Raw genomic sequence first — 24,441 nt, forward strand, 5'->3', positions numbered from 1 at the left:
GACTGCGACTCTGACTGCCCTCAGAGCAGACCCGCTACAGTCGCTGTGTTCAGCCGCTAGCCGCTCCAGTCGCAGTCGCGTCAAGGACAATGGTCCCATTTGAAACAACGCTAACCAGTGCTCAGCTACTATCGCTGAGCTACTATCGCTCAGCTACTATCGCAAGAGTCGCTTCAGGGACAATGCACCTTAATCGAGAAGGTTGAAAGCACTTAAACAAAAAGCGCAACCTAATCGTGCGTGTGATCCGATTATAACCAACTCGAGTTACTTTCCGGATTGAGTGGCAAGTTTACGGAAACTGTAAAAAACTGTCAAACCGCGCATGCCACCGTCTACACAATATAGGATAAAATAACCTGCAGGTTTGAAAACGTCATGCTTATCAACTTGTCTAATAATGGATATTTAACCTCCCATATCATCTGCACTGGGACCTTAGCGAACTGTTTAGGAACTGTTTCAAAACCTGAGGTAACCAACTTGATCGTAAGAATATCGATTATGGACATATTTGCAATTAAGTATTTGCCTGTAATTCTGCTGAATGGTGTAACTAAATCAATAAGGCTTGGGCCATTCGTAAAAGAAGAAGTTAAAATGTCATGTAGGCCTACCTTAATTAATGGATGTAAAATACTCGTATGGAAAAAAAAATTAACACGTCTCTCTTTAGCCACCATATTGTGCAAAGGTGACCATTATTAGCCTCTGCCCTCTATTTACTGACAGTTTTTTTTTCAGGATCTTTTTCTTCTTTATTTTACTGCTATACTCGGTGTGGATTCTATTTTGGGATTTTACATATTTGGAAGTAAGAAAGTTATTAGATTCTCACATACACCTGGATATTGGACATACATCATAGTTTCTTGGACATTGAATTCACAATAGGCAAACTATGTATCTGCCATACCTCTATGTAACAAAATGCATGTAACATCAATCAATCTGCATACATTAGGATGAACAGAATCCAAGTGGGTAGAATTATTTTCCCAACAACTCCACGCCATCCATACTTACAAAGTAAATAGTTTCCCTCCCACCTAGGTACGTGTGCATTGACAGTTATTGATGGCCGAGGCGGGTACCTACAGCAATGATGAGTAGGGAGGTGCCTTCATACAATTACACCACGAAATTACATCTTCCACGCAAACTGTAAACACTTTAATAACCACAGTGGAAGGAATCCGGAATTATCTTGATTAATACTGTAATGTTCGGTAACCGCTTTCCTAAGCGGTCGATTGCTGTGGTTAGAGACGCTAATAGTGAGTGAGTAGGGGCATTAAATTTGGAGATATAATAATAGACAGTGTGTTTTGAATGTGACTATTATACAAATGACTGGTGTGTTTTGAACACTTTGTACTTTGTGTGATTTGAGGTTATTAGAAACACTGTTTTGGAATCTTCTTTGCTTTCGAATCCTGGCCAAAAGTCTTTTAAGATTTTAAAATGTATGCTCAGTTTACATTTTTTTTATACCATCCTTTCTTTTAATTTATTCGTATTATGTTATAAGTATTAGAATAGACAAACATTCTATTCGTCTGTGGTATTAGGTATACTTGTTATTTCCTAAATTTGACCGCTAATTAATTAATAAAATCGTTCAATATTCCTACTTTAGTTTAGTATTGTATAAAATATAATCTCAAAGTAAGAAATATCCAAGAAATAAATTAAGTGCGGTAACTAATTCTTAGGAGGTTACATATTTAACTAAGTGAAAATATGTAGAGATTATTGTTTGTTAATAGAAAATTACATAAGTAACCAACGATTGGTTGATTATTTCTTTCAACAGAGGTATTTGAATGCTAGATATTGAATGCTGAGATGAAATATTATTTTCTTAGACTATCGCTCCAATTGTACATATTAAACACCAAAAGATAAAATGTGCGGTTTTGATTGTTGTATTCTTGTTATTCTATAAATATAACATTCAGCTTTATTGGCACGGCTGGTCTGGCAGTGCGGGATTCTTGTTCTAAAAGCATCGGTTCAAATCCGACCAGTGGCAATTTCCTTTGCGAATATAGCATAACCTAATGGAATGAATCCAATTTTAGCAGTAAAAAAGTAAAAACTGTTTTAAATTTGAAGAGAACCACCGTCAACAGCCGTCACGTTAATATTCACTAGACAACCACTGAAGAGTACCCACCATTTGCTCGACAAATCACTTCATCGTCAAGCCACTTGACTGTCATTTTATATGATGTAGGAACATACGAAAAGCACCGTATCAACAAGCTATTTGCCCGGCAATCACATTGGATGCCATGTTAATTTCAATAAATTCATATGACAAACCATGGCTGTCAAAATAGTTTGATCAGGGAACTTGCTTGACATGGACGAACCGAAGAAATGGACAAGCAAAGTTATTAGAGTCATGTGACATCGCAATGTTATTGCTACGTGTCACAATGTATTGGGTCTTTTGGACATCTACGTCACAAGCAATAGGCCCGCGATGTATCAAAACATTTATGCAAGTCACAAAATCCAAAGTAATCCCCACCAAATCCGCGGCGCGTCCGGAGTTTTCTAAGTAGTTAGCGGACGCAAGATGCGTAGGAAAGTATTTTCACGGTCGGTAATCCCGAGCAATCATCATTGTAGGGTCCGTGGTTGTGGGCGGCACCATTGGCGAGGGTTGGTGGAGGGGGGTGGAGGGGGTGGGTCGTGAGGTCAGGCCGGGGTCTCGTCCTTGAGTTCATGACGGAGGTGCGATCAGACTACGAACCTGTTTTGTAATCAATTTCGCGGGAAATTTGTCTAACTTTGAGTACATGGTTTAATAGAACCTTTTTTGTATTCGTGATACGATAATTAATAAGATTACTTAGAGGCTGATTTGGTCATTTATGAATTATTACAACAACGCTAGGTGCATATTTCAAGTGTAATACGGATACAAAGTAAAGAATGGGATGAATTAATTGTTGTAGTGTTTTGACTGACTAAGATCAGCTTGAGAAGAGCCAGGCAAATTTTTAGAAGCATGATGATCAAGGGCAGGTCGGTCCCGGAATCGGATTTAATGCCATCTGAGAACCCTTTTTCGCGAAGGGTTTGTAGAGTAGGATCATTAATCGCTAAATCTCTTCAGAAAATTATGCTTGGTCACAACTTGCGTCTTTTAATAAATCCAAGATCTCCAAATATCCGTGGGGGGCGTTGGATAGTCGAGGCAGGAAACATGGACAATAATATGTAAAAGTACCCTCTGAGGAACACATACTACTACTAGGAGAATATGTGAATATTGTATTGTATGTGAATATGAGAATATGACCAATGCTAGCAACTAGCAAATAATCAAACGTTTCTCGTTTTCAAGAAAAAAAACTTGTTCTTAAAATAACAAGCAATTTAAATGAATATAAACTCAAGACGGTTCAGGTAAAACAATTAACCCAACAACAGCCTACCAATAACCTAACTATATAATTAATCTAATATTCTAACAACAACCCTGTTGGGTGGAGTTAATTCATGGTTTCCTTGGGGATAAAGAATAGATTTTCGAGGCTGGAAGGGAGGTCGTTATACAACTTTGGTTCAAAGTACGAGAACCTTCTTATCCCAACTTCAGCCTCGCTCTGGGAAAGTAAAATAGGAAGGTTCCGTGGTGGGTTCTGCGTCGAGATACCTTCTCCCGGAAGGAGAGCCTCGGCTGCTGTAAAACAAGAACTTTGTTGTATATCAGGCACTAGCAGCACGTCATGATCCTGCAAACTATATTCTCAGTCATCCCTAATGCTGCGTTGTAGGCCTATGTAGTGACATGTCAATATATTTTAAGGCAAAAATTTAACGAAATCAGAGTTTTCAAAGGTGGACGCCTTTATAAAAGATCCACACATACGGAAGTCAAATCGGCTCATAGCAATTTTCTTCCGTCCCTGTTAGTACGAGTAATTTTAATATTTCAAGTATAAATTTCTCAAAACTCCGATGTACCTCAAGAGCGCTCTAACCAACATTTCATGAAAATACCTACTACCACTACAACCGAAGAACACAACAAACAGTCCAACCTCTCGCCGAGCTAAACATACCTTTGCAACTAACAAATAATTGCAGAGTTATTACCGCGGGAAGAAAGAGACCTAAATAACCGTAAGACACGACTATCCTCGCGGAACAATTTGGACGCCGTCTCGTATTTAGATGATTGCGGGGATGGACCACAGAAGTCTGTGAGAAATAATTAAGATGATTGCCCCCCCACAATATAGCCCCCCTTGATATTGCCCCCCGCTGGGCTGCTGTCTTCACCGTCTGTCACGACTACCTCAGCCGTGACAGAGGCTTCATGAGGAGCTTATAATTGAGGTCTACAGGAAGATAATGTCCGTGTGGATATCGCGAGTAGAGCTGTACTTTTCAATTACTCAGGAGTTGGTTGTTAGATTGCATTTTTCAATTATTTCACTCTTTAGCTTTGCGTGAAAGGAATTACTCTCCTGGTAAAACTTTAATTGTTAGTCATGGCTAGAATAATCATCGCGAACATTTTGCATCGAGCTTTGGAATTTGATTCTTCCTCGGGTATAGTACCCAAAACTTAACAAGATTTTTATGCAAATCAGACTTAAGCTGGAAAGTAACGAAAGAAAAATTACGAAGAGTATAATTAAGTAGAAATATTAATTTGACATTGGTGCACTCTAAACGTTAACAACATTTTAATTAAGTCATATTAAACTTTTACGAAAGGATGGGAAGTCTACTTTTACTCAAAGCCAACTATCGAATAGAGTGAGAAGCTTTGTGTAGATTTTTACATGATTACCAGCTAATTCCTTAGCAAGAACCATTTTAAACAACAATAACAAGTTTGACAATTTAAAACCATCGATAAGTAGCATTGATCCGATAATGTCGAAGGAGTGTGTATGGTCAGGCACAGTTCCGAAAGGTTCTGTTCTGAAGAGATTGCGTAGCTGAGGTTGTTTTGAAAGGCACTGCACCGAAAACGTGTTTGGATCAGTGCATCTCTAAATTATGCTTAGAGTAATGCCAGGATCCTAGAAACATTCGTTGTACAAAAGGAAACATTGATTCTGCATCCAACAAACACACAGTCGTGATCTGCTCGCGCGTGTTCCCCAAGAGTGATGTTACTGCGATCAAAAATACAAATATGTCCGCCCAATTGCACATTTCACGGCGATATTGATGCCTCCGATTGTACCGCGGTCCGCAGTGGGCCATCGTTAGCGAGTTAGTTATGATAGATGGCGGATAACGAGCAGAAGAACCGGTTCCTTATGTAAAAGGTCACAATATTGGAACAGCGTTTGTTTTAGAGCCGGAACCGTTGTCAGTACGCTCGTATAGTAGTTCGCGTTTATTAAAGCAGTGTAATCTTTTGACTATCCTGAATGTAATGGCAGCAGTTAAATTTGTCGTAGTTTCTGTTGCTAATGTGTTGTGTTTTGAATGTCTTGTTTGAAAGAAAGGTTTGTCTAGTATTTAGATCTTGGGACCTGGATCAAATTTCACTAACCACCAGATTTTTTAGTTATTTGATAATTAATTTCGGGTTATAAAACTAAAAGGACATCATTGGCGAGGGGAACTGTGTGGAGGCTTTTCTCCGCTAAATTTATACGATAATTTGTAGTTTAAAAGACTGGTCCATCAAATTATTTTTCTTATTCATGCATCAAAAGATTTGTTTTACTGAAGTATTTTTGCTAAACTGTCGAGACAATTTAATTCATGAATATTTACCTGTATACAATATAATCACATATAATGGTTGTTGGAAGAAATTTGGGGAATACAAGATAAATCAGTAAGAGATGTCGATGAAATTTTAATAGTTTAGAAGAAATACCTAAAAGTTCAATTACATTTAGTTTAGGCTTCCACACTAAAATTACTTCCTAAGAAATAAAACTTCTATATAGATATAGACTACTACCAACATCTATGTACAACTTTATATCTCAAAAGTTCCAATTCCACGTAAATTTTTTTCAGCTCCTTTACACAAACGAATTTTTTGTGCTATACGAAAATATTTGGGCAATACAAAATGTAAAACTAAACAATTTCTTAAGTGTCGCGAATGACATAATCTTAGTTCAAACTATATTCCGTAGGATCGTCATCTGGTTTTCAAATTGACCATTTCACCACAAAGCTATGTGATATCCTTCACACACCTCGTCTCAGTGTAACAGCGAATATTTCTCGTCACACTCTGTGGAGTTATTGCTGCAGTCTGAGACGAATCGATCAGGAGGAGGAGGCTGCCGGAACAGATGGTCGGCGAAGACGGAATCCTTGAGTTCCAAGGATGTTTGATTCAGGTTGCAGACAGGTTGCTGGATGGTTTCCAATAACAGGGTCACTGTTTCGTTTATGTTACTGAGGACCGCGATTACCTAGGTATGTGGTCGAGTCCTTTATGGTTCGCTACGAAGAAGGTTAAGTTGATCTAAATGAATATCTATTGGGCCAGTTACGTATCTTATGTCAGTCTGGTTTAAAAATGGAAACGTAGCACAATACAGGTATGAGCAGGTTGTTAATCTTAAGCTTTTGGTGCCACTTCAGCAACCACGGATTACTTTACGCGGGTATCTAACCTTTAAAAGTTTAAGCCACAAATCCGAAAGCTACACACTTCTTTTGGAAATTAAAATTTTATAGGTATTCTCATTAGTATGTTTTAGTAGTCTAAAAAGTATGAGCAAAACATGCGTGTTATTTTATGCTGGCAGCACTGCTTGGTTATTTACTCATTGTTTACCCGCCCTGTTTACATATCCATTAGTGACAGAACTTAGTGTTGACACTTGTCAAAAGCTCAGTTGTCGAAGCTTCAAAACTAGAGCTTAAGGGTTTTTTACGTTAATTAGTTCACTCGTATTGTTGTTGGGGTAAGAGGCTCAGTTTAGAAACTCAATTGTCGGAACCTTAATTGTCAGAATTCCAGTGTCAAAGCTCAGTTTAGAAGCTCATTTTCAGAGCTCAGTTTAGAAGCTTAGTGTCAGAAGCGCATTGTTAGAGCTCAGTTTAGATTCTCAGTGTCAGAGCTCAGTTTAGAAGCTCAGTGTCCAAACTCAGTTTAGAAGATCAATGTCAGAAGCTCAATTGTCGGAATGCAGATGGACGGAAATTCAATCAATATCCATTGAGCGTGTAACCACAGTTTACGCGCTGATGCCTCGACACGGCAACACCGGCGTTCATCAACCGACAATTGGGAATCACTAGGAGAATCACTAGGAGGATCACTATGAGGATCACTAGGAGAATCAAGAAGAATCACTAGGAGGATCACTAGGAGAATCACTAGGAGGATCACTAGGAGAATCATTAGGAGAATCACTAGGAGAATCTAGGATAATCACTATGAGAATCACTAGAAGAATCACTATGAGGATCACTAGGAGAATCACTAAGGGACTCACTAGGGGAGGAATCACTAGGAGAATCACTGTGAGGATCACTAGGAAAATCACTATGAGGATCACTAGGAGAATCAGGAGAATCACTAGGAGAATCTAGGAGAATCACTAGGGGAATCACTAATCACTAGGAGAATCACTAGGGGGGATCACTAGGAGAATCACTAGGAGAATCTAGGAGAATAACTAGGAGAATCACTAAGTGAATCACTAGGAGAATCACTAGGGGAGGAATCACTAGGAAAATCACTAGGAGAATCACTAGGAGAATCACTAGGATAATCACTATGAGGATGACTAGGAGAATCACTAGGAGGATCACTGGGAGAATCACTAGGAGAATCACTAGGAGAATCACTAGGAGAATCACTAGGAGAATCACTAGGAGAATCACTATGAGGATCACTAGGAGAATCACTATGAGGATCACTAGGAGACTTACTAGGAGAATCACTATGAGGATCACTAGGAGACTTACTAGGAGAATCACTATGAGGATCACTAGGAGAATCACTATGAGGATCACTAGGAGAATCACTATGAGGATCACTAGGAGACTCACTAGGAGAATCACTATGAGGATCACTAGGAGAATCACTAGGAGAATCACTAGGAGGATCACTAGGAGGATCACTATGAGGATGAGTAGGAGAATCACTAGGAGAATCGCTATGAGGATCACTAGGAGAATCACTAGGAGAATCTAGGAGAATAACTAGGAGAATCACTGGAATCACTAGGAAAATCACTAGGAGAATCACTAGGATAATCACTAGGAGGATCACTAGGATAATCACTAGGAGGATGACTAGGAGAATCACTAGGAGAATCACTAAGACCATCACTAGGAGAATCGCTATGAGGATCACTAGGAGAATAACTAGGAGAATCACTAAGTGAATCACTAGGAGAATCTAGGAGAATCACTATGAGGATGACTAGGAGAATCACTAGGAGAATTACTATGAGGATCACTAGGAGAATCACTATGAGGATCACTAGGAGAATAACTAGGAGAATCACTAGGGGAGGAATCACTAGGGGAATCACTGTGAGGATCACTAGGAAAATCACTATGAGGATCACTAGGAGAATCAGGAGAATCACTAGGAGAATCTAGGAGAATCACTAGGGGAATCACTAATCACTAGGAGAATCACTAGGGGAATCACTAGGAGAATCACTAAGACCATCACTAGGAGAATCGCTATGAGGATCACTAGGAGAATCACTAGGAGGATCACTAGGAGAATCACTAGGAGGATCACTATGAGGATCACTAGGAGAATCACTAGGAGGATCACTAGGAGAATCACTAGGGGAGGAATCACTAGGAAAATCACTAGGAGAATCACTAGGATAATCACTAGGAGGATCACTAGGAGAATCACTATGAGGATGACTAGGATAATCACTAGGAGAATCACGAAGACCATCACTAGGAGAATCGCTATGAGGATCACTAGGAGAATAACTAGGAGAATCACTAAGTGAATCACTAGGAGAATCACTAGGGGAGGAATCACTAGGAAAATCACTAGGAGAATCACTAGGATAATCACTAGGAGGATCACTAGGAGAATCACTATGAGGATCACTAGGAGAATCACTCTGAGGATCACTAGGAGAATCACTATGAGGATCACTAGGAGACTCACTAGGAGAATCACTAGGAGGATCACTGGGAGGATCACTATGAGGATCACTAGGAGACTCACTAGGAGAATCACTGTGAGGATCACTAGGAGAATCACTATGAGGATCACTGGGAGGATCACTATGAGGATCACTAGGAGACTCACTAGGAGAATCACTGTGAGGATCACTAGGAGAATCACTAGGAGGATCACTAGGAGGATCACTAGGAGGATCACTAGGAGAATCACTAGGAGAATCACTAGGAGAATCGCTATGAGGATCACTAGGAGAATCACTAAGAGAATCTAGGAGAATAACTAGGGGAGGAATCACTAGGAAAATCACTAGGAGAATCACTAGGAGAATCACTGTGAGGATCACTAGGAGAATCACTATGAGGATCACTGGGAGGATCACTATGAGGATCACTAGGAGACTCACTAGGAGAATCACTGTGAGGATCACTAGGAGAATCACTAGGAGAATCGCTATGAGGATCACTAGGAGAATCACTAAGAGAATCTAGGAGAATAACTAGGGGAGGAATCACTAGGAAAATCACTAGGAGAATCACTAGGATAATCACTAGGAGGATCACTAGGAGAATCACTATGAGGATGACTAGGATAATCACTAGGAGAATCACTAAGACCATCACTAGGAGAATCGCTATGAGGATCACTAGGAGGATCACTAGGAGAATCACTAAGTGAATCACTAGGAGAATCACTAGGGGAGGAATCACTAGGAAAATCACTAGGAGAATCACTAGGATAAACACTATGAGGATCACTAGGAGAATCACTATGAGGATCACTAGGAGAATCACTCTGAGGATCACTAGGAGAATCACTATGAGGATCACTAGGAGACTCACTAGGAGAATCACTATGAGGATCACTAGGAGAATTAAGAAGAATCACTAGGAGGATCACTAGGAGAATCTAGGAGAATCAAGGAGAATAACTAGGAGAATCACTAAGTGAATCACTAGGAGAATCACTAGGGGAGGAATCACTAGGAAAATCACTAGGAGAATCACTAGGATAATCACTAGGAGGATCACTAGGAGAATCACTATGATGATGACTAGGAGAATAACTAAGAGGATTACTGGGAGGATCACTAGGAGAATCACTAGGAGAATTACTATGGAGAATCACTAGGAGAATCACTAAGACCATCACTAGGAGAATCGCTATGAGGATCACTAGGAGAATCACTAGGAGAATCTAGGAGAATAACTAGGAGAATCACTAAGTGAATCACTAGGAGAATCACTAGGGGAGGAATCACTAGGAGAATCACTAGGAGAATCTAGGAGAATCACTATGAGGATCACTAGGAGAATCACTAGGAGAATTACTATGAGGATCACTAGGAGAATCACTAGGAGAATCACTAAGACCATCACTAGGAGAATCGCTATGAGTATGACTAGGAGAATCACTAGGAGGATCACTGGGAGGATCACTATGAGGATCACTATGAGGATCACTAGGAGAATCACTAGGAGAATCACTAGGAGAATCACTTGGAAAATCAATATGAGGATCACTAGGAGAATCACTATGAGGATCACTAGGAGACTCACTAGGAGAATCACTATGAGGATCACTAGGAGAATCACTATGAGGATCACTATGAGGATCACTAGGAGAATCACAATGAGGATCACTAGGAGAATCACTAGGAGGATCACTAGGAGGATCACTAGGAGGATCACTATGAGGATGACTAGGAGGATCACTAGGAGAATCACTAGGAGAATCGCTATGAGGATCACTAGGAGAATCACTAGGAGAATCTAGGAGAATAACTAGGAGAATCACTAAGTGAATCACTAGGAGAATCACTAGGGGAGGAATCACTAGGAAAATCACTAGGAGAATCACTAGGAGAATCACTAGGATAAACACTATGAGGATCACTAGGTGAATCACTATGAGGATCACTAGGAGACTCACTAGGAGAATCACTATGAGGATCACTAGGAGAATCACTAGGAGGATCACTAGGAGGATCACTAGGAGAATCACTATGAGGATCACTAGGAGACTCACTAGGAGAATCACTATGAGGATCACTAGGAGAATCACTATGAGGATCACTAGGAGACTCACTAGGATAATCACTATGAGGATCACTAGGAGACTCACTACAGCTTGGAGTGGTAAGAGTAACTTATTTTTCGATACGGTCTTCTGGATAAATGTTATGTCCTCGGTGTTATGCCATGGTTGTTTTAACGATGAGTGTAATTACATCATCAACATGGCGTTCATGGCGTCTTATATTGACTGTTGGATACAGTTAGCCATGGTATATAAATATCAAAAAATGTATACAAAACATGGTTATAGACTTTTTATTAAAAGAGGTTTGAAATGAAAAGGTCCTCGTATCTGAAACGTCCTTCAACAGTGGATGTAGTCATGATTTGAACCCAATGTCCCAATGGAACCAAGTGGGCTTTTCACTTCAATACATCATTCGAAGCCCGGTTGTTGTAGAACTTAGTTTTAAAAAGTTTTAATCATTATTACAAGTTTATAGTTATGTTTTCTGTACGAGTCAAAAGTATAAATCTCTTAAGACTTATAAAACGTGTATTACTGTAATGTATCTTTCCTAAGAGTCTTCCGAATTTCAAAAGAAACCTGGTTATTGGCCACGTTGAAGGTAGGAGGAGATCTTGTGTAAATTTACATTCAAACAACGTGCTTGGCCGAGGTACTTACCTTCATGTCACGTGGTTTGTGTGCCCTCTCTCTCTATGTTTGAGGCGCACATGATAAGACTATAAACTATGAAGTTAAGTGATGTGTGATAGATGCGGCCATGCGGGTGAAACAGAAGTACTATTTTGTAAAATAAAAAGTTCTCTTTGCGCTAGCCACCCAAACATACACACGATTGTTCCCATACTCAGATACCTTTTAATTGGACTATCAATTAATGACGTAATCTAATGTCAACGTAAAATATTAACAAGACAAGGGTCTGGGTAGTTCCTTTACGTAAAACGTTAAAATGCTTAATGCCTACATACACAAAATAACAACTCATAGTCTTTTTTTACACAGGTATACATTCAAACTAGGTAGGTTTCCATGGTCAAAGTAGACACCCGAGTATTTTTTTTTGGGAAGATATCCGCTTGGTGGTGTAAATACTGTAGGACACAGGTACACGCTCTCATGTAAACAAGCTGTTAAGAAGAAATTGTTGGAAGTTTCTGTTGATTGAACAAATAGAAGACGAGGAAATTTCGCCTTTGACGGATTCCAGATATATTTGTACGTACTTTTCTTAACAAGCTGTCCATTTTGTAATTTTAGTTTGTTGTGTCCATTACCACTGTAGCGTTTCCATTGTCTGCTTAAAAATTTATTAGTTGAATCGCAGCCTTCTCCGAAGATGAATAGTTTAGCTCTTCAATCATCCGTTTAGACTGCGAATATTTCCCAATAAATCATCCAAGAATCGATTCGATATTCATACAGTATATTAAAATGTTTGTACACTTTATACACACGCTAAGCATGTCCCTACAGAGTTTTACTGACTCCAGCCTCAATGTAGGCGAAGGGAAAGGCATTGACTGGCCTCTCAAGGTGAGGTTTTGATTAACTCTAGCTGCAGACCTTCATTCTTCCACAGGTAAAGGTTACTCCAGGGTTTTCCCATAGGTTTAAATCCCATGTTATCTACAAAATGTTATGTTTGATGATTTATATACCCCTCCCTAATTAATTTAGAAAGGCTACCCACAAATTGTCTAACGTGGTTTATTACAATATTTAACGCAAGATTGTGAAATGATTTTTTACAAGTTTATTTTTTATCAAAATTCATGTTTCTGACCCTGGACCATATTGCTATGGTAGCGATATCTAAATTTGTGTGTATTCGTACAATTTTTATGTTTTTTTTCGTGTCTTCCTTGTTGTTATGGTGTTTTGACGAGTTGCAAGCTTTGAGAATGTTGTCTTCTCAGCGAAACATGTAAGCTGATGAACAATATTAATCGTTGGACTATTTGACGGAGATATTTAAAACCTGTTATTGTCTTGATTTTTATTTTGGCGATTTTCCAAGCCAGAAGTATTTTTTGCGTATTTTGAGTGAACTGTGCAAACTCGTACTCAATAAAAACCATGACTATATACTGGTTAATTCTTTAACTGGAACAAAATTTAAAATATCTTTTGTGAAATGTACAGTACTTTACCTTGCTTTTCAAACTGGTAAATAACTAAGCAAACTTCAATCAACCTAGCTATAAATTAATGATTATGCAATAAAGGTTATTATATACACTTGAAGCCATGTCACAAATTTTGAAACAACTTCTCCAAAAATCAATTATGGAAAAAGATGAATTAATCAAGCCTTTACGGTTCAAGCCAGCGTATTCTAATTAGAAAAGAACTTAGTCACACAATAATGATGAACCAACCAAGCTGGTAAGAACCGAGTAATTTTTCTTCTGCTATAACTCCAATCAGAGAGTGTGAAGCAAACAAGTGTAACTCAGAAATTAAATCGAGTTCAGAGCCAATTTGCATGCAACCATGAATCTTTCTGTTTAAATAACCGCCGCGGCGCTTGTACTTGGTGTTGTAACTCTTGTTTTTCACTTTCATAACTTACCTTTTCTTTCTCGCCAACTAAGGTCGAGGCTTCTTACCAATTAGCATTCCTAGTTGTGAGTAATCGCGCAGTAAAAGTTGTTTAGCTTCTAATTAGAGTTGAAGTAAGATACGTACTAATTATCCAACATTCGCTAGATGATTAATTACCAAAGTTCAATAGTATAGTAGTTACAGATTCATACAGAATAGTTATTTGTGCTAGTGTGTGAAGTGCATACGCGTTTAACATTATATTTTTCCTACAGTTACGGTAAAACATTTAAATAATTAAGTCTTTATCTTTCAAACACTACACAACACGTTTTTAGGTTAGGTTAAATCAAAGCGTTGAACATGGGAAACGCTGCACCATCTGATCGTAGTCGTAGTATCTTCAAGTTTTGCCAACTTATTTTCAAGCGTACACGTATTAGTGCCTAATAAAAGCACTGCTTTTGTGTTGTTTGGTTGGAATACCTACTGGAGTGCGGCAAAAGTAAGTAAATGAAGCAATTAGCTACTTTGAGTGCTGTAATAAGTGCAAGGAAGCCCTCTTTGTCAGGTAACACTAGTATAGGAACGATTAAGTGCTTATTTTCAATCTGCATATGTTTCATGTACTATAAAGTGAATCGTTGTTAAATACGATCGATTCTATACGACAGATTCAAACCAATCAGGGTTGATAACTTCCTTCCATTTTCCAGTCACTAAAAATAAACACAGCCCAGCAAACAATTTATGGCTGGAAAACTTCTCTTTGTTACCTATAGCCTGTAGCGATGCCATTCAGAGCTTCACCGTTCGCTGGGTTTATCACTTCCAGTTAGTCCCGGAGGTTGGTGATGGTGTGGCGACCCGAGGCATTGCTGGACCGAGGACAAAGAAGTGGAGTCACGGATGACTGAAGACTCTAATGTATATATTCCTCTCGCAATATGCCTACAAGATCAGTATCAGAAGGCTGTGTACATATAACTGCAACGATTTTTGCACGATTGCTGTACAAAAGACCCTGTACCCTGTAATATTACCGTATCCAGTTTAAATTCCAAGTTTATCTATTGACCATCTTCCTCATCCATTTACTCTCTTCCCGATGATATGGTGAAAGTATTGTTTTTGCCAGTTTTGAGTTTGAGTGAAAAAATTCTTTTCGGGTACCACCTGAACCGGAATGGTTTCCGAAGTAATATCTGTGTGTGTGGATGTGTACAGAGCTACAGACACTAGTAGCTCCTGTAACTCCTGTGATCCGATTTTTATCAAATTTGGGTGTTGTTACAAGTCCTAGATTCCTCCAAGCGTATAAAATTTAATTTTTAATTATGAAGGGTATTTTCCTCATAAAAATAACGAATAATGTTATAAAACAAAAATCCTTGACAATTTTAACTTCAAATATCCCTACCATGTAAAAACTCCAGTTAAAATTTTTGCAATTAAAAAAATGTACCCATAACATTCATCATTACCTTCGCTGTTTTCCCAGTTTAATTGTTTGCTTAGAGTAGTAGAATGTTCAATTTCAATTACAAGCTACGGGAGAACGTATTCGTCAGTTAGACGATACTGTTTATTTCCAGTTAATTTTAAAGGAATCGACTCCGTTTTAGATAGAAATCACTTGACACACCACTCCATTAACACATATTGGTGAGAGCTTGGAGTGGAACATTGTAACACTAACCAGAGAAGATCCTTTATGGAGAATGCGGTGTGAGAGTTATGTGGTTCTGGTTAACTGTAACTGAACCAGAACCAGCCGCTGGTGAGAGGCTGAGGAGCGTCTGTACGCGGGACTTTCATATTCAAATGGCACCTCCCCCCCCCCCCCCCGGTGGCTTGCATTGCTGTCGGCGGTAGCGACCGAGTCGAAACGTTACGTTGCGCTGCGAGTATAATGACATGTCTATTTCCTACTGAGTTATTCATCTCGGAACTCGTGTTGTTTCGGGTGCCAGAGACATCTACGTTTTAAAACGCTAATTAATTCGAATCTGTGTGGTGGTTTGATTATGAGAAAAGCCAGTAGCTTTTTATGAATTAGGATCTGCAGTCCTTGCTCGTTGGGATTTTAATCACCAGTTGGTTAAATCACCAGCTGATCTTAGTAATAAAGCTTCACAAGGAATCCCACTCTATTCTACCGTTGATATTAGATACTGGAAGAGTCTGCACCATGGCCACTCTCTGCACTCTCTCTTCTCACATGTTCAGTTTAAAATAACATCAACATCAAAGATAACGTAAAGTAGTAATCGTGTTTTTTCTTGGATGTTAGAGAGTTTAAAGTGTTAAAGCGCTAACTAGCAAATTCATCAAATTACTTGTTTGGCCCTTATAAATCCAGTATATTCTCGATGGATCAAAAGTTCCTTGAGGAATGCGTTTACAAAAAGTTATTCTGATTAAATAAGTTGCTTGCCTGCATTAGTGACAAAGCTGCAAAAGTCATCTCACGATATTCCACATCCTTTGGTCATTTGGGTTGAAATCCACCCGTGGCGTCGTCATAGTGTTGTAGTGAAAGCTAATTGTAGAACCACTATTGATGGATCTCCCTCGTATACTGTTGAAGTCCAGTCTTTTATCGTATCATACGGTTCGTTGGAATTTCTAATTAATGTTAATATGATTTTATCTATAGATTATATTATGCCAACAAGTTAACATTTAACTTTGTATCCAATTTTAAAGTTAAACACTTCTCTATAACAATATTTCTCATTTGTGAATATGGCGTTAAAATATATATAACATAACAAAACCTTTTATTAACCTACCTAAAACATTTTATGATTTTTTATGTTTTGTCAATCAACTATGTATTCAACTCCTATTCAACATACGGCAATAAAATCAAATGTACCTATGAAATTCATTACTAACCTACCAAAAGGAAATTTGGAGTTATAATAAATATTTTTATGATTTTATCATTCACTTTGTATTATAACCAAACTAAGACAAGTATTCCCTATTACCTAAATGGCAAAGTGGAAGCAAAGTTAACCTGGCTAGTGTTTACAACAATGTATGGCGTCAGCGTTCTTCAGACTGTGGCGCCTTGCTTCTATTGACCGGCTGATATCATTTCTAGCAGATATTTCTTAAGCAATTTTCTTTGCGGTGAGGAAAAATATTGCACCCGAACATGATTTGTCAAAACATTAAGAAGTACTGTGGTCCTGGGTCGTCTAATTTGACGACCCACTGTTTCCATATAGCAAAAACATTTTAAATTTATATTTATAATTATTATCAGCAAAAATAACATGTACATATAGATGTGGGCTTAATGTATAGTAATTAATTCACTTTATTATTTGTCAAATTAATTATTATTAAGATGTTACATTGGACATGAGTATGGATCTTACTTGACGACTAAGCCAATAGCTCTTTCCAAATAAAATTATTTTTAAAATTTTAAATCTTTAAAAATAATTAACTTAATGGGGAAGGAATTAGTCATTCATGCTGTGTTTATAAGGGGCAGCTAGGCAATCTATGTACAATGTTTCTATATGTGAATTGCCTACCGAGCGCCGTCAAACTGTAAACGATTGCCTAGCTTCATCACCTGCTACTTCTGTACTGCATTGGTAGGCCATAGGCTTGACTTAGAGATTTTCATAAACATTGCACCAACATTGGCTTGTATTAATTTGAAATCGAATTATACAACTTCTGAAATAAGAATTAACTTTTCAATTTAATAATTTGGGTGTAGAGTTAAAAGTTATTAATTAAAAATATCACCTCAAAGACGTGATAGATGTTCCAAAACCAACGATATTGGTAAAATGTTAATTTAATTTGGTACTAGCTATTTCAGTTTATCAAGTTTTCGGTAAATAATCTACAATAAGAAATATTTTATTTTTCTGAATCTACTTTCTTCTAATCTCATTATGAAACATTAGCTTTGCGAATTTATTAAGCTTACCTGATTTCATGGTGTAGTCTTTGTATCACTAAATGTAAGCTGATTGGTTTAGTTTACCTTGCTTCGTCGGATAGTTAGTGCTACAGTTTCGGACTTCTGGAGGAGTTTGTTACACCTGATGACGGACTCCTCCATAAGTCTGAAACTACTATAGTAGTGTACTAAAAATGATTACTCGACAAAGCAGAATAACCTAAAGCATTTAGCTCACCTGATTTCACTACTGTATTTGGTCCAACTTGTAATATCAATTGTTTTCAAGTTTATTTTACATGAACTTTCTCTAAAGTCTTACAGCTTACATACAAATTAAGTTTCCCAATACAGTATCCAATTACTCTTCGACCGAGTTACAGATTCAGTTCACCGTATTAGCAAGTCATAGTTGGACAACTAGCCAATACCGTTGCTGAATAAATAGGTCGCCATAGCCACAGCCTTCTATAGTGTATAGCCTCTGATACAAAGACCGGTCCCGTTATACAACTGGCAGTGTATTGGTACAATGTCACGGTGGCATTGAGCTGTTTGTATAGCGGACATTAACCATCATGAACTGTTTCGTTAGGCATTTCATGTAGTGCTGGTAGTGACGCTGGTATGATGAATTAAATTTCACCTACACACATAACGTTCAACCTAAACGACTCTATGGTACCGGTAATCTGTTCTTCCCATGCCCATACAACCTGAAAATTATAACCTTAACCTTATCTAGCCTAATCTAAAACATCTTCACAGACTAATGAATTTAATATATACTGCAAGTAGCCTTCTAATCCTAATACTCTGTTCACAAAATTGGTTTGAGGGAAAGCGATTCCATCCCTTCTACTTCACCCTATGAAACAACAGCCGACAGCTGATCAGCCAATATATACTTTAAACTAAAAATAATGGTGGTCTAATTAAATGTAATATGTTATTGATTCATGTCCGACTAAGTTGAGCTACACTATACAGGGTGTCCCGTAACTCTCTGGACATATGTATATAGCGTTGTTCCTTAGGTCAAGACAAACACATTTCACCATAGGAACATGGGTCTGTGGGGTCTAGTTTACCGACTGTCGGTATTTATGTGTTTTTTACAAAAAAACAAATAACTCCTAAACGGTTTGAGATACAGCTTTGATATTTTGCAAAAATGTTTACCTTATTAAGACCTATTATCGTTAGAAATTATACTAAAAAATCATTAACCGTTTCAAAATGGCGGCCATTTAAAATATTTGATGCCAAATATCACGAAAACCGTTAACTTTACAAAAAAATTGCAAGAGACAAAAAAGTTTGTAAATGTTATGTAGTTTTCAATGATACCTTATTTGTTAAGATTGGATAAATAATAACAGAGAAACGAGTTGTTTTCGTAATGTATGACCACTTTTTCCCATTTAAACAATGCTAATACTCCTTTGACGTTGTTTAGCATTGTTTAAATGGAGAAAAGTGGTCATGCGTTTAGAAAAGAAGACATTTCTCTGTTATTATTTATCCAATCTTAACAAATCAGGTATCATTGAAAACTACATAACATTTACAAACTTTTTTGTCTCTTGCAATTTTTTTGTAAAGTTAACGGTTTTCGTGATATTTGGCATCAAATATTTTAAATGGCCGCCATTTTGAAACGGTTAATGATTTTTTAGTATAATTTCTAACGATAATAGGTCTTAATAAGATAAACATTTTTGCAAAATATCAAAGCTGTATCTCAAACCGTTTAGGAGTTATTAGTTTTTTTGTAAAAAACACATAAATACCGACAGTCGGTAAACTAGACACCACAGACCCATGTTCCTATGGTGAAATGTGTTGTCTTGACCTAAGGAATAACGCTATATACAAGTGTCCAGAGAGTTACGGGACACCCTGTATACTGTATTATTCTTTTATTGTAGAACACATTTGACGATGTTTACTTACTCTTGGTTATAATTCAGGACAAGAAAGAAATAGTTTGTAAATACGTAAAAAGTTGTATTTATTTTAAATAGTTTGTAGTTTATAAAATAACAATTCACTGGTCAGAAACATCTCTTAAAATTGTCTTCAGGCAATCAAGGAGTGTGTAAACGTAGTAGAGCTTTTCTGCAACTTATTCTAACCTAACAAATCTAAAATATTGATCCTTAGAACCTCTACTCAAATATAATATACTACTTCTTACCTAACCCACACTCTTGGTCCACTTAACCATTGACTAACTTGTCTGTGACCTAACTAACCAAACTTAACGTATGTAGCATTTCTCACAAGTGATAACTTTGAATTGGAAACAGAAACAGTATTAGTTTGTAGTAAACATATTGCGCTGAACGACATAGTTCTAGATTTTTTCTCTGTACTACTGTTAGTTATTTCACATTCATTTTTCGTTAAAAGAATAAACATTGTTTGTATTCTATTTCCTATGAAAATACTTACAAATGACTGCTCGCGGCGTTTCAACATTTAAGATAATAACATGCTCCATGATGTTCCCACGCCCCCAAAATAACAGAGGACGAGTTCAGCCCGCACGGGGCTCGGGTCCTCAGTTTTTGTTTACGTTGAACAAGTATTTACCCAGATATATTCAAGATTTACCTCCTGATACATATATGAATAACTATTAGCTTTGCCCGACTTTCACAACAGGTTAAAAGTGGTAAAAAACTGTGTAACTTGGATAGGACTGATCGGATTTATATTAGCTAGGTTAGCTTAGGTTAGGTTAGGTAAGGTTGGGTTAGGTTGATTAGGTTAAGCTTGGTTAGGCAAGGTTGGGTTAGGTTGGGTTAGATTTGGTAAGGTTGGGTTAGGTTGGTTAGGTTAAGCTAGGTTAGGCAAGGTTGGGTTAGGTTGGTTAGGTTAAGCTAGGTTAGGTAAGGTTGGGTTAGGTTTATTAGGTTAAGCTAGGTTAGGAAGGTTGGGTTAGGTTGGGTTTGATTGGATTAGACTGGGTTGGGTTGGTTGGGTTATGTTGAAAGTGAAGAAGAGTACAAGGTGGTTTGTTCAAGCTATTAAAGGACACAACTATCCTGTGATTGGGAAACGATTTGAATACCAGGGTCTACTTCCCATTTATTTTAATCAACTGAACCTAACTTTGACACTAAACATAGTTGCATTTGACACTCTCAAGGTGAGCAACTGCATCAGTAGTAATAACTGTCTGATAACTGATGTGGTATAAAATATGCTGCAGCTTACAGTAACTTATCCTTATAATTTCTGCGGTTTGTGTGTTAGTGTATTAGGCAGATCAGACATTGCAACAACACACTTCTCCTTTGGCTCAACTTAACATTTTACTCCAAAATTACCTAAGGTTTTTACCATGGTAATTTAATGCTTTATCTAACAATGGTCAAATGCTGACACTAGACGAAATACACGTACACATATTCCGTTAGACTTGTTTAAGAGTGTAGGAGTGTTCAGCACGACGCTAACCCGAGGCAATCCTCTCACATTGTATACATCACCAGTCCTACTTTCTACACGGCGAGTTGCTGTTGTAATTTAGTCATTCAGAAAATCGCCCCAAGAGTACCAAGAAAATTGCAAACTGAAGTAATTTGGAACAGAAAGCGTTTGAATTGTAAATACGATGGTTTATTAGTAAGAGGTGGCACAGAGGAGAAAAGGTGTTAAGTTAGACGATGAAGTGGAAGATTTAACTTTCTCGAAAAGAAATTTAATGCACTGAGAATGATTGTAACCATGTTTGATATTTCCTGATGTGTAACAACTGATTAAAGGCTAAATATTTATCCATCCATAGAAAATAAAAATACACGAATTTCAACTTTGTTCACTATCAAGTGAACATTAATGTATAATCTCATGTTAAAAGTGCTAGTTTACATTAAAAATACTTAGTACGATTGAGCAAATGCCATAACAGCGTGTTTCTGTTAAATACTGTATTAATTCTCTTTTACCATTTGACTGCTGAGCTTAAAGTGAAATCATCTAATCTATAGCAGCTAATATATTTTGTTTTTGGTGACTGTCACAGTGTAAAAAATATGTATTCGTTATTTATTATATTACAAAGTAATAATTTTAGATAGATTTTCTACAGATTTGTAACATTTGTGTCATGCTTGGTTGCAGGTATGTGATATTAGTTCAAGGCAAATCATTCTCTCATAAGGTAAGTTCGTTATTGTTGAAATAAGCAAGAATATCGTACTATAATCATAGAATCCTTCATCTGTAGCAATCATGATTACATTTGGAAACATGTAAAAAAACTAAGTTCTGGATTAACCAATCAGTAACTTAATATAAGAGAAAGCTTATATATAGATAACTAGCTGTACCCGCGGGCTTTGCCCCGTTTAACTTCATAAGTATTAGCATGGCTCATTCACGTCCTGGTTGAAGTTAGTTCGCTTCGCTCACTCACCTTTAGGTTGGAGCTCGTTCGCTGCGCTCACTTGCCTTCAGGTTAGCTCGTTCGCTACGCTAACTCGCCTCCAGGATGAAGTTTGTTCGCTACGCTCACTCAACTTTTGGTTGGAAATTAGCTGTTGTCATAAATTAAAATAAACGGTATCAGCATTCTGACACATACTTTCTCCCATAAGTTTGTCAACAACCTTTATCATGTGTAAACGGTGAGAGTAAATATACGGAAATGGGATTTGTACAATTTTGTTCAGAATTTAAAGGACTATAACCATTGACTATAAATCCTTATACCAAATTTTTATCAAAATTGTTCGAGCCAATTTTGGGAAATCCTATTTTTCCGTTATATTATGGGGAAATAACATAATTTACAATAACTTTTGAACCGTAATTTTTACAGAAAAGGGATTTAAACCATTTTGTTTAGAATATAAAGGACTATAACATACAAAATTTTTATCAAAATCGTTCCGGCCATTTTAGGAAAAATCCTATTTTTCCGTTATTTTATGGGGTTTTATGGGAAAATCCCCATTAAAAATCAAAATTTCAAAAAAATAAAAAAAAAACGCCTGGAGATACCATGGATTAGAACCTACATACCAAATTTCATCGAAATCGGACCACAGGTGTAGTCTCTAGCTCTGTACACATCCAGACACACACCCACACACACACCCACGCACACACACTCACACACTCACACACACACACAGACATCACTTCGAAAACCACTTTTTTGGGTCCAGGGACCCAAAAACGAATATATCCACTCAAAACTCAAACTCGAAAATTTTGACGAAAACAATACTTTCTCCATATACTATGGTATAGGGGGAGAAAGTAAAAAAATACCCCCGCCGCAGAAAACCTGCAGACTAAGCGAATTTCATCTCGTCTGATTACATTTTTACTAAAATATTTCCATAAATAAGACATATTATTCCCTATTTAAATAACATTAGATTTAACGAGTGCTTAGGTTTGCTGCTACGGGGAAGGTAAAAAGTGTTTTTTGACCATACGTCAATAGTATAGGATGAAATAAATAAATTTGCCAAATTTTATCAATATATACCCATAAACAAGTAAACTACAACAATTTTCATTTTCTCCATAAGAATAACATGGGAATTTTTAATTACACTATTTTTGAATTTTCTCCGTGACCGTTAGGCATACAACAGCGCTTCAATATACTAAATTATTTCTTTTTTTAAGCTCTACAAAACGGTTTGGAAAGAAATCGCAAAACTTTTTGTTTTTAGGTTCAAAAATGGGAAAAACACATTTTTACCCCATAAAACCCCCCATAAACCCCCGTTCCCATGGTCCGATTATGCTGGATCGCGAACTCGTTCGAATAAACGTAGGTTTACACGTTTGTACCAAATTTTATCAAAATCGGATCATTTTTGCTCGAGTTATCGCGCTAACGGACACATATATATATATATATAAATATATATATAAATATATATATAAATATATATATATATATATATGAATTTGAACGGATGGTGTTTTTGGCCTCTAGGGACCTCAAAATGAAAAATTGAATCGGTCTCGGGTCCAGGTCTTACCATGAGTACTACGGTAATAGCTTATTCCCTATATGGGAAATTCGCTAATAATAGTGCTGCACCCTGTTGGTAATCCTTGTAACTTTGATGCTATTGAACATCATAGAACAGAACCAACTTGTTTTATTGAAACAGCTGTTAAGATTCATTAATTCCTTTTATATATGAAAAATTATAAGGTTAACATGGGGAACTACAGAGCCACTGGGGTGGAGCCCGAAAGGATTTTTGAGGTAAGAATATGCTTTAATGTTAATCGGGAATGTGAGCTATCATCATGCCAAATTTCAGCCCAATCCGTCCAGTAGTTTATGCGTGATTGAGCAACATACACACAAACACACACCCAAACACACACACAAACTCACAAACTTTCAGATTTATAATATTAGTAAGAACAAACAATTATTCACATTTACAATACTTGACTCAGACCTCATTCCTAAACACCTCACTTTCTACCATTATTTTCGCAGGAAGTGATTTTCCATTTCCATGTTCCATTGTGCAGCAAATTGAAAGCTAACCATTTTCTGTTCACCAAGTATAAGACAATGGAGGAATCGGTAATTGAGGAGTGATGGTGAGAAACAGGTCTATCATAATTGCCAACTTATTTCTCGCAAGCTTCTCTGTGGACGCACGCTCAGTTAAGATGTTTATCTGTTTGGAACTCATTATTGCAAGTGTTGCTATTATTCGATAAACCTTCGTAATAACTATTTAGCTCAAATCACTGCTACGTGTTGAGATGTTACTTGTTTTGAAACAGT

The 24,441-nt window shown here is 37.3% G+C and overlaps 2 protein-coding genes across 2 annotated transcripts; both read right to left on the minus strand.

Moving 5' to 3' along the window:
* Nucleotides 1-7,371: 7,371 nt before the first annotated feature.
* On the minus strand, nt 7,372-10,273 carry LOC128997486 (cell surface glycoprotein 1-like). The gene is made up of 6 exons (XM_054423125.1): nt 10,069-10,273; nt 9,640-10,023; nt 8,600-9,589; nt 8,379-8,567; nt 7,651-8,319; nt 7,372-7,547 (listed from the first exon to the last, which is right to left on the minus strand). Exons 1-6 carry the CDS (start codon nt 10,271-10,273, stop codon nt 7,372-7,374), a joined length of 2,613 nt encoding a protein of 870 aa, XP_054279100.1.
* A 123-nt stretch (nt 10,274-10,396) lies between these two features.
* Nucleotides 10,397-11,374, minus strand: LOC128997487 (clumping factor B-like). Its single transcript, XM_054423126.1, has 3 exons — nt 11,355-11,374; nt 10,934-11,211; nt 10,397-10,896 (listed from the first exon to the last, which is right to left on the minus strand). The coding sequence occupies exons 1-3, from the start codon at nt 11,372-11,374 to the stop codon at nt 10,397-10,399; spliced, it is 798 nt and encodes a 265-aa protein (XP_054279101.1).
* Nucleotides 11,375-24,441: the final 13,067 nt, after the last annotated feature.

The sequence above is a fragment of the Macrosteles quadrilineatus genome, unplaced genomic scaffold (genome assembly GCF_028750875.1).
Source record: "Macrosteles quadrilineatus isolate MER2022 unplaced genomic scaffold, UCM_ALF_1.0 Scaffold_6__1_contigs__length_79288215, whole genome shotgun sequence".
In the NCBI taxonomy this organism is placed as follows: domain Eukaryota; kingdom Metazoa; phylum Arthropoda; class Insecta; order Hemiptera; family Cicadellidae; genus Macrosteles; species Macrosteles quadrilineatus.

What these genes read in the sequence shown, in the direction of transcription:
- LOC128997486 (XM_054423125.1), bottom strand. Translation starts at nt 10,273, where the DNA reads ATGGTCTTAGTGATTCTCCTAGTGATTCTCCATAGTAATTCTCCTAGT. An exon ending in TTCTCCTAGTGATTTTCCTA is followed by an intron (nt 9,590 to 9,639) that starts GTGATTCCTCCC and finishes TGATTCTCCTAG; the next exon opens with TGATCCTCATAGCGATTCTC. An exon ending in TTCCCCTAGTGATTCTCCTA is followed by an intron (nt 8,568 to 8,599) that starts GTGATTAGTGAT and finishes TGATTCTCCTAG; the next exon opens with ATTCTCCTAGTGATTCTCCT.
- LOC128997487 (XM_054423126.1), bottom strand. Translation starts at nt 11,374, where the DNA reads ATGAACGCCATGTTGATGAT. An exon ending in ATGAACGCCATGTTGATGAT is followed by an intron (nt 11,212 to 11,354) that starts GTAATTACACTC and finishes TGATTATCCTAG; the next exon opens with TGAGTCTCCTAGTGATCCTC. An exon ending in CTCCCCTAGTGATTCTCCTA is followed by an intron (nt 10,897 to 10,933) that starts GTGATTCACTTA and finishes TTATTCTCCTAG; the next exon opens with ATTCTCCTAGTGATTCTCCT.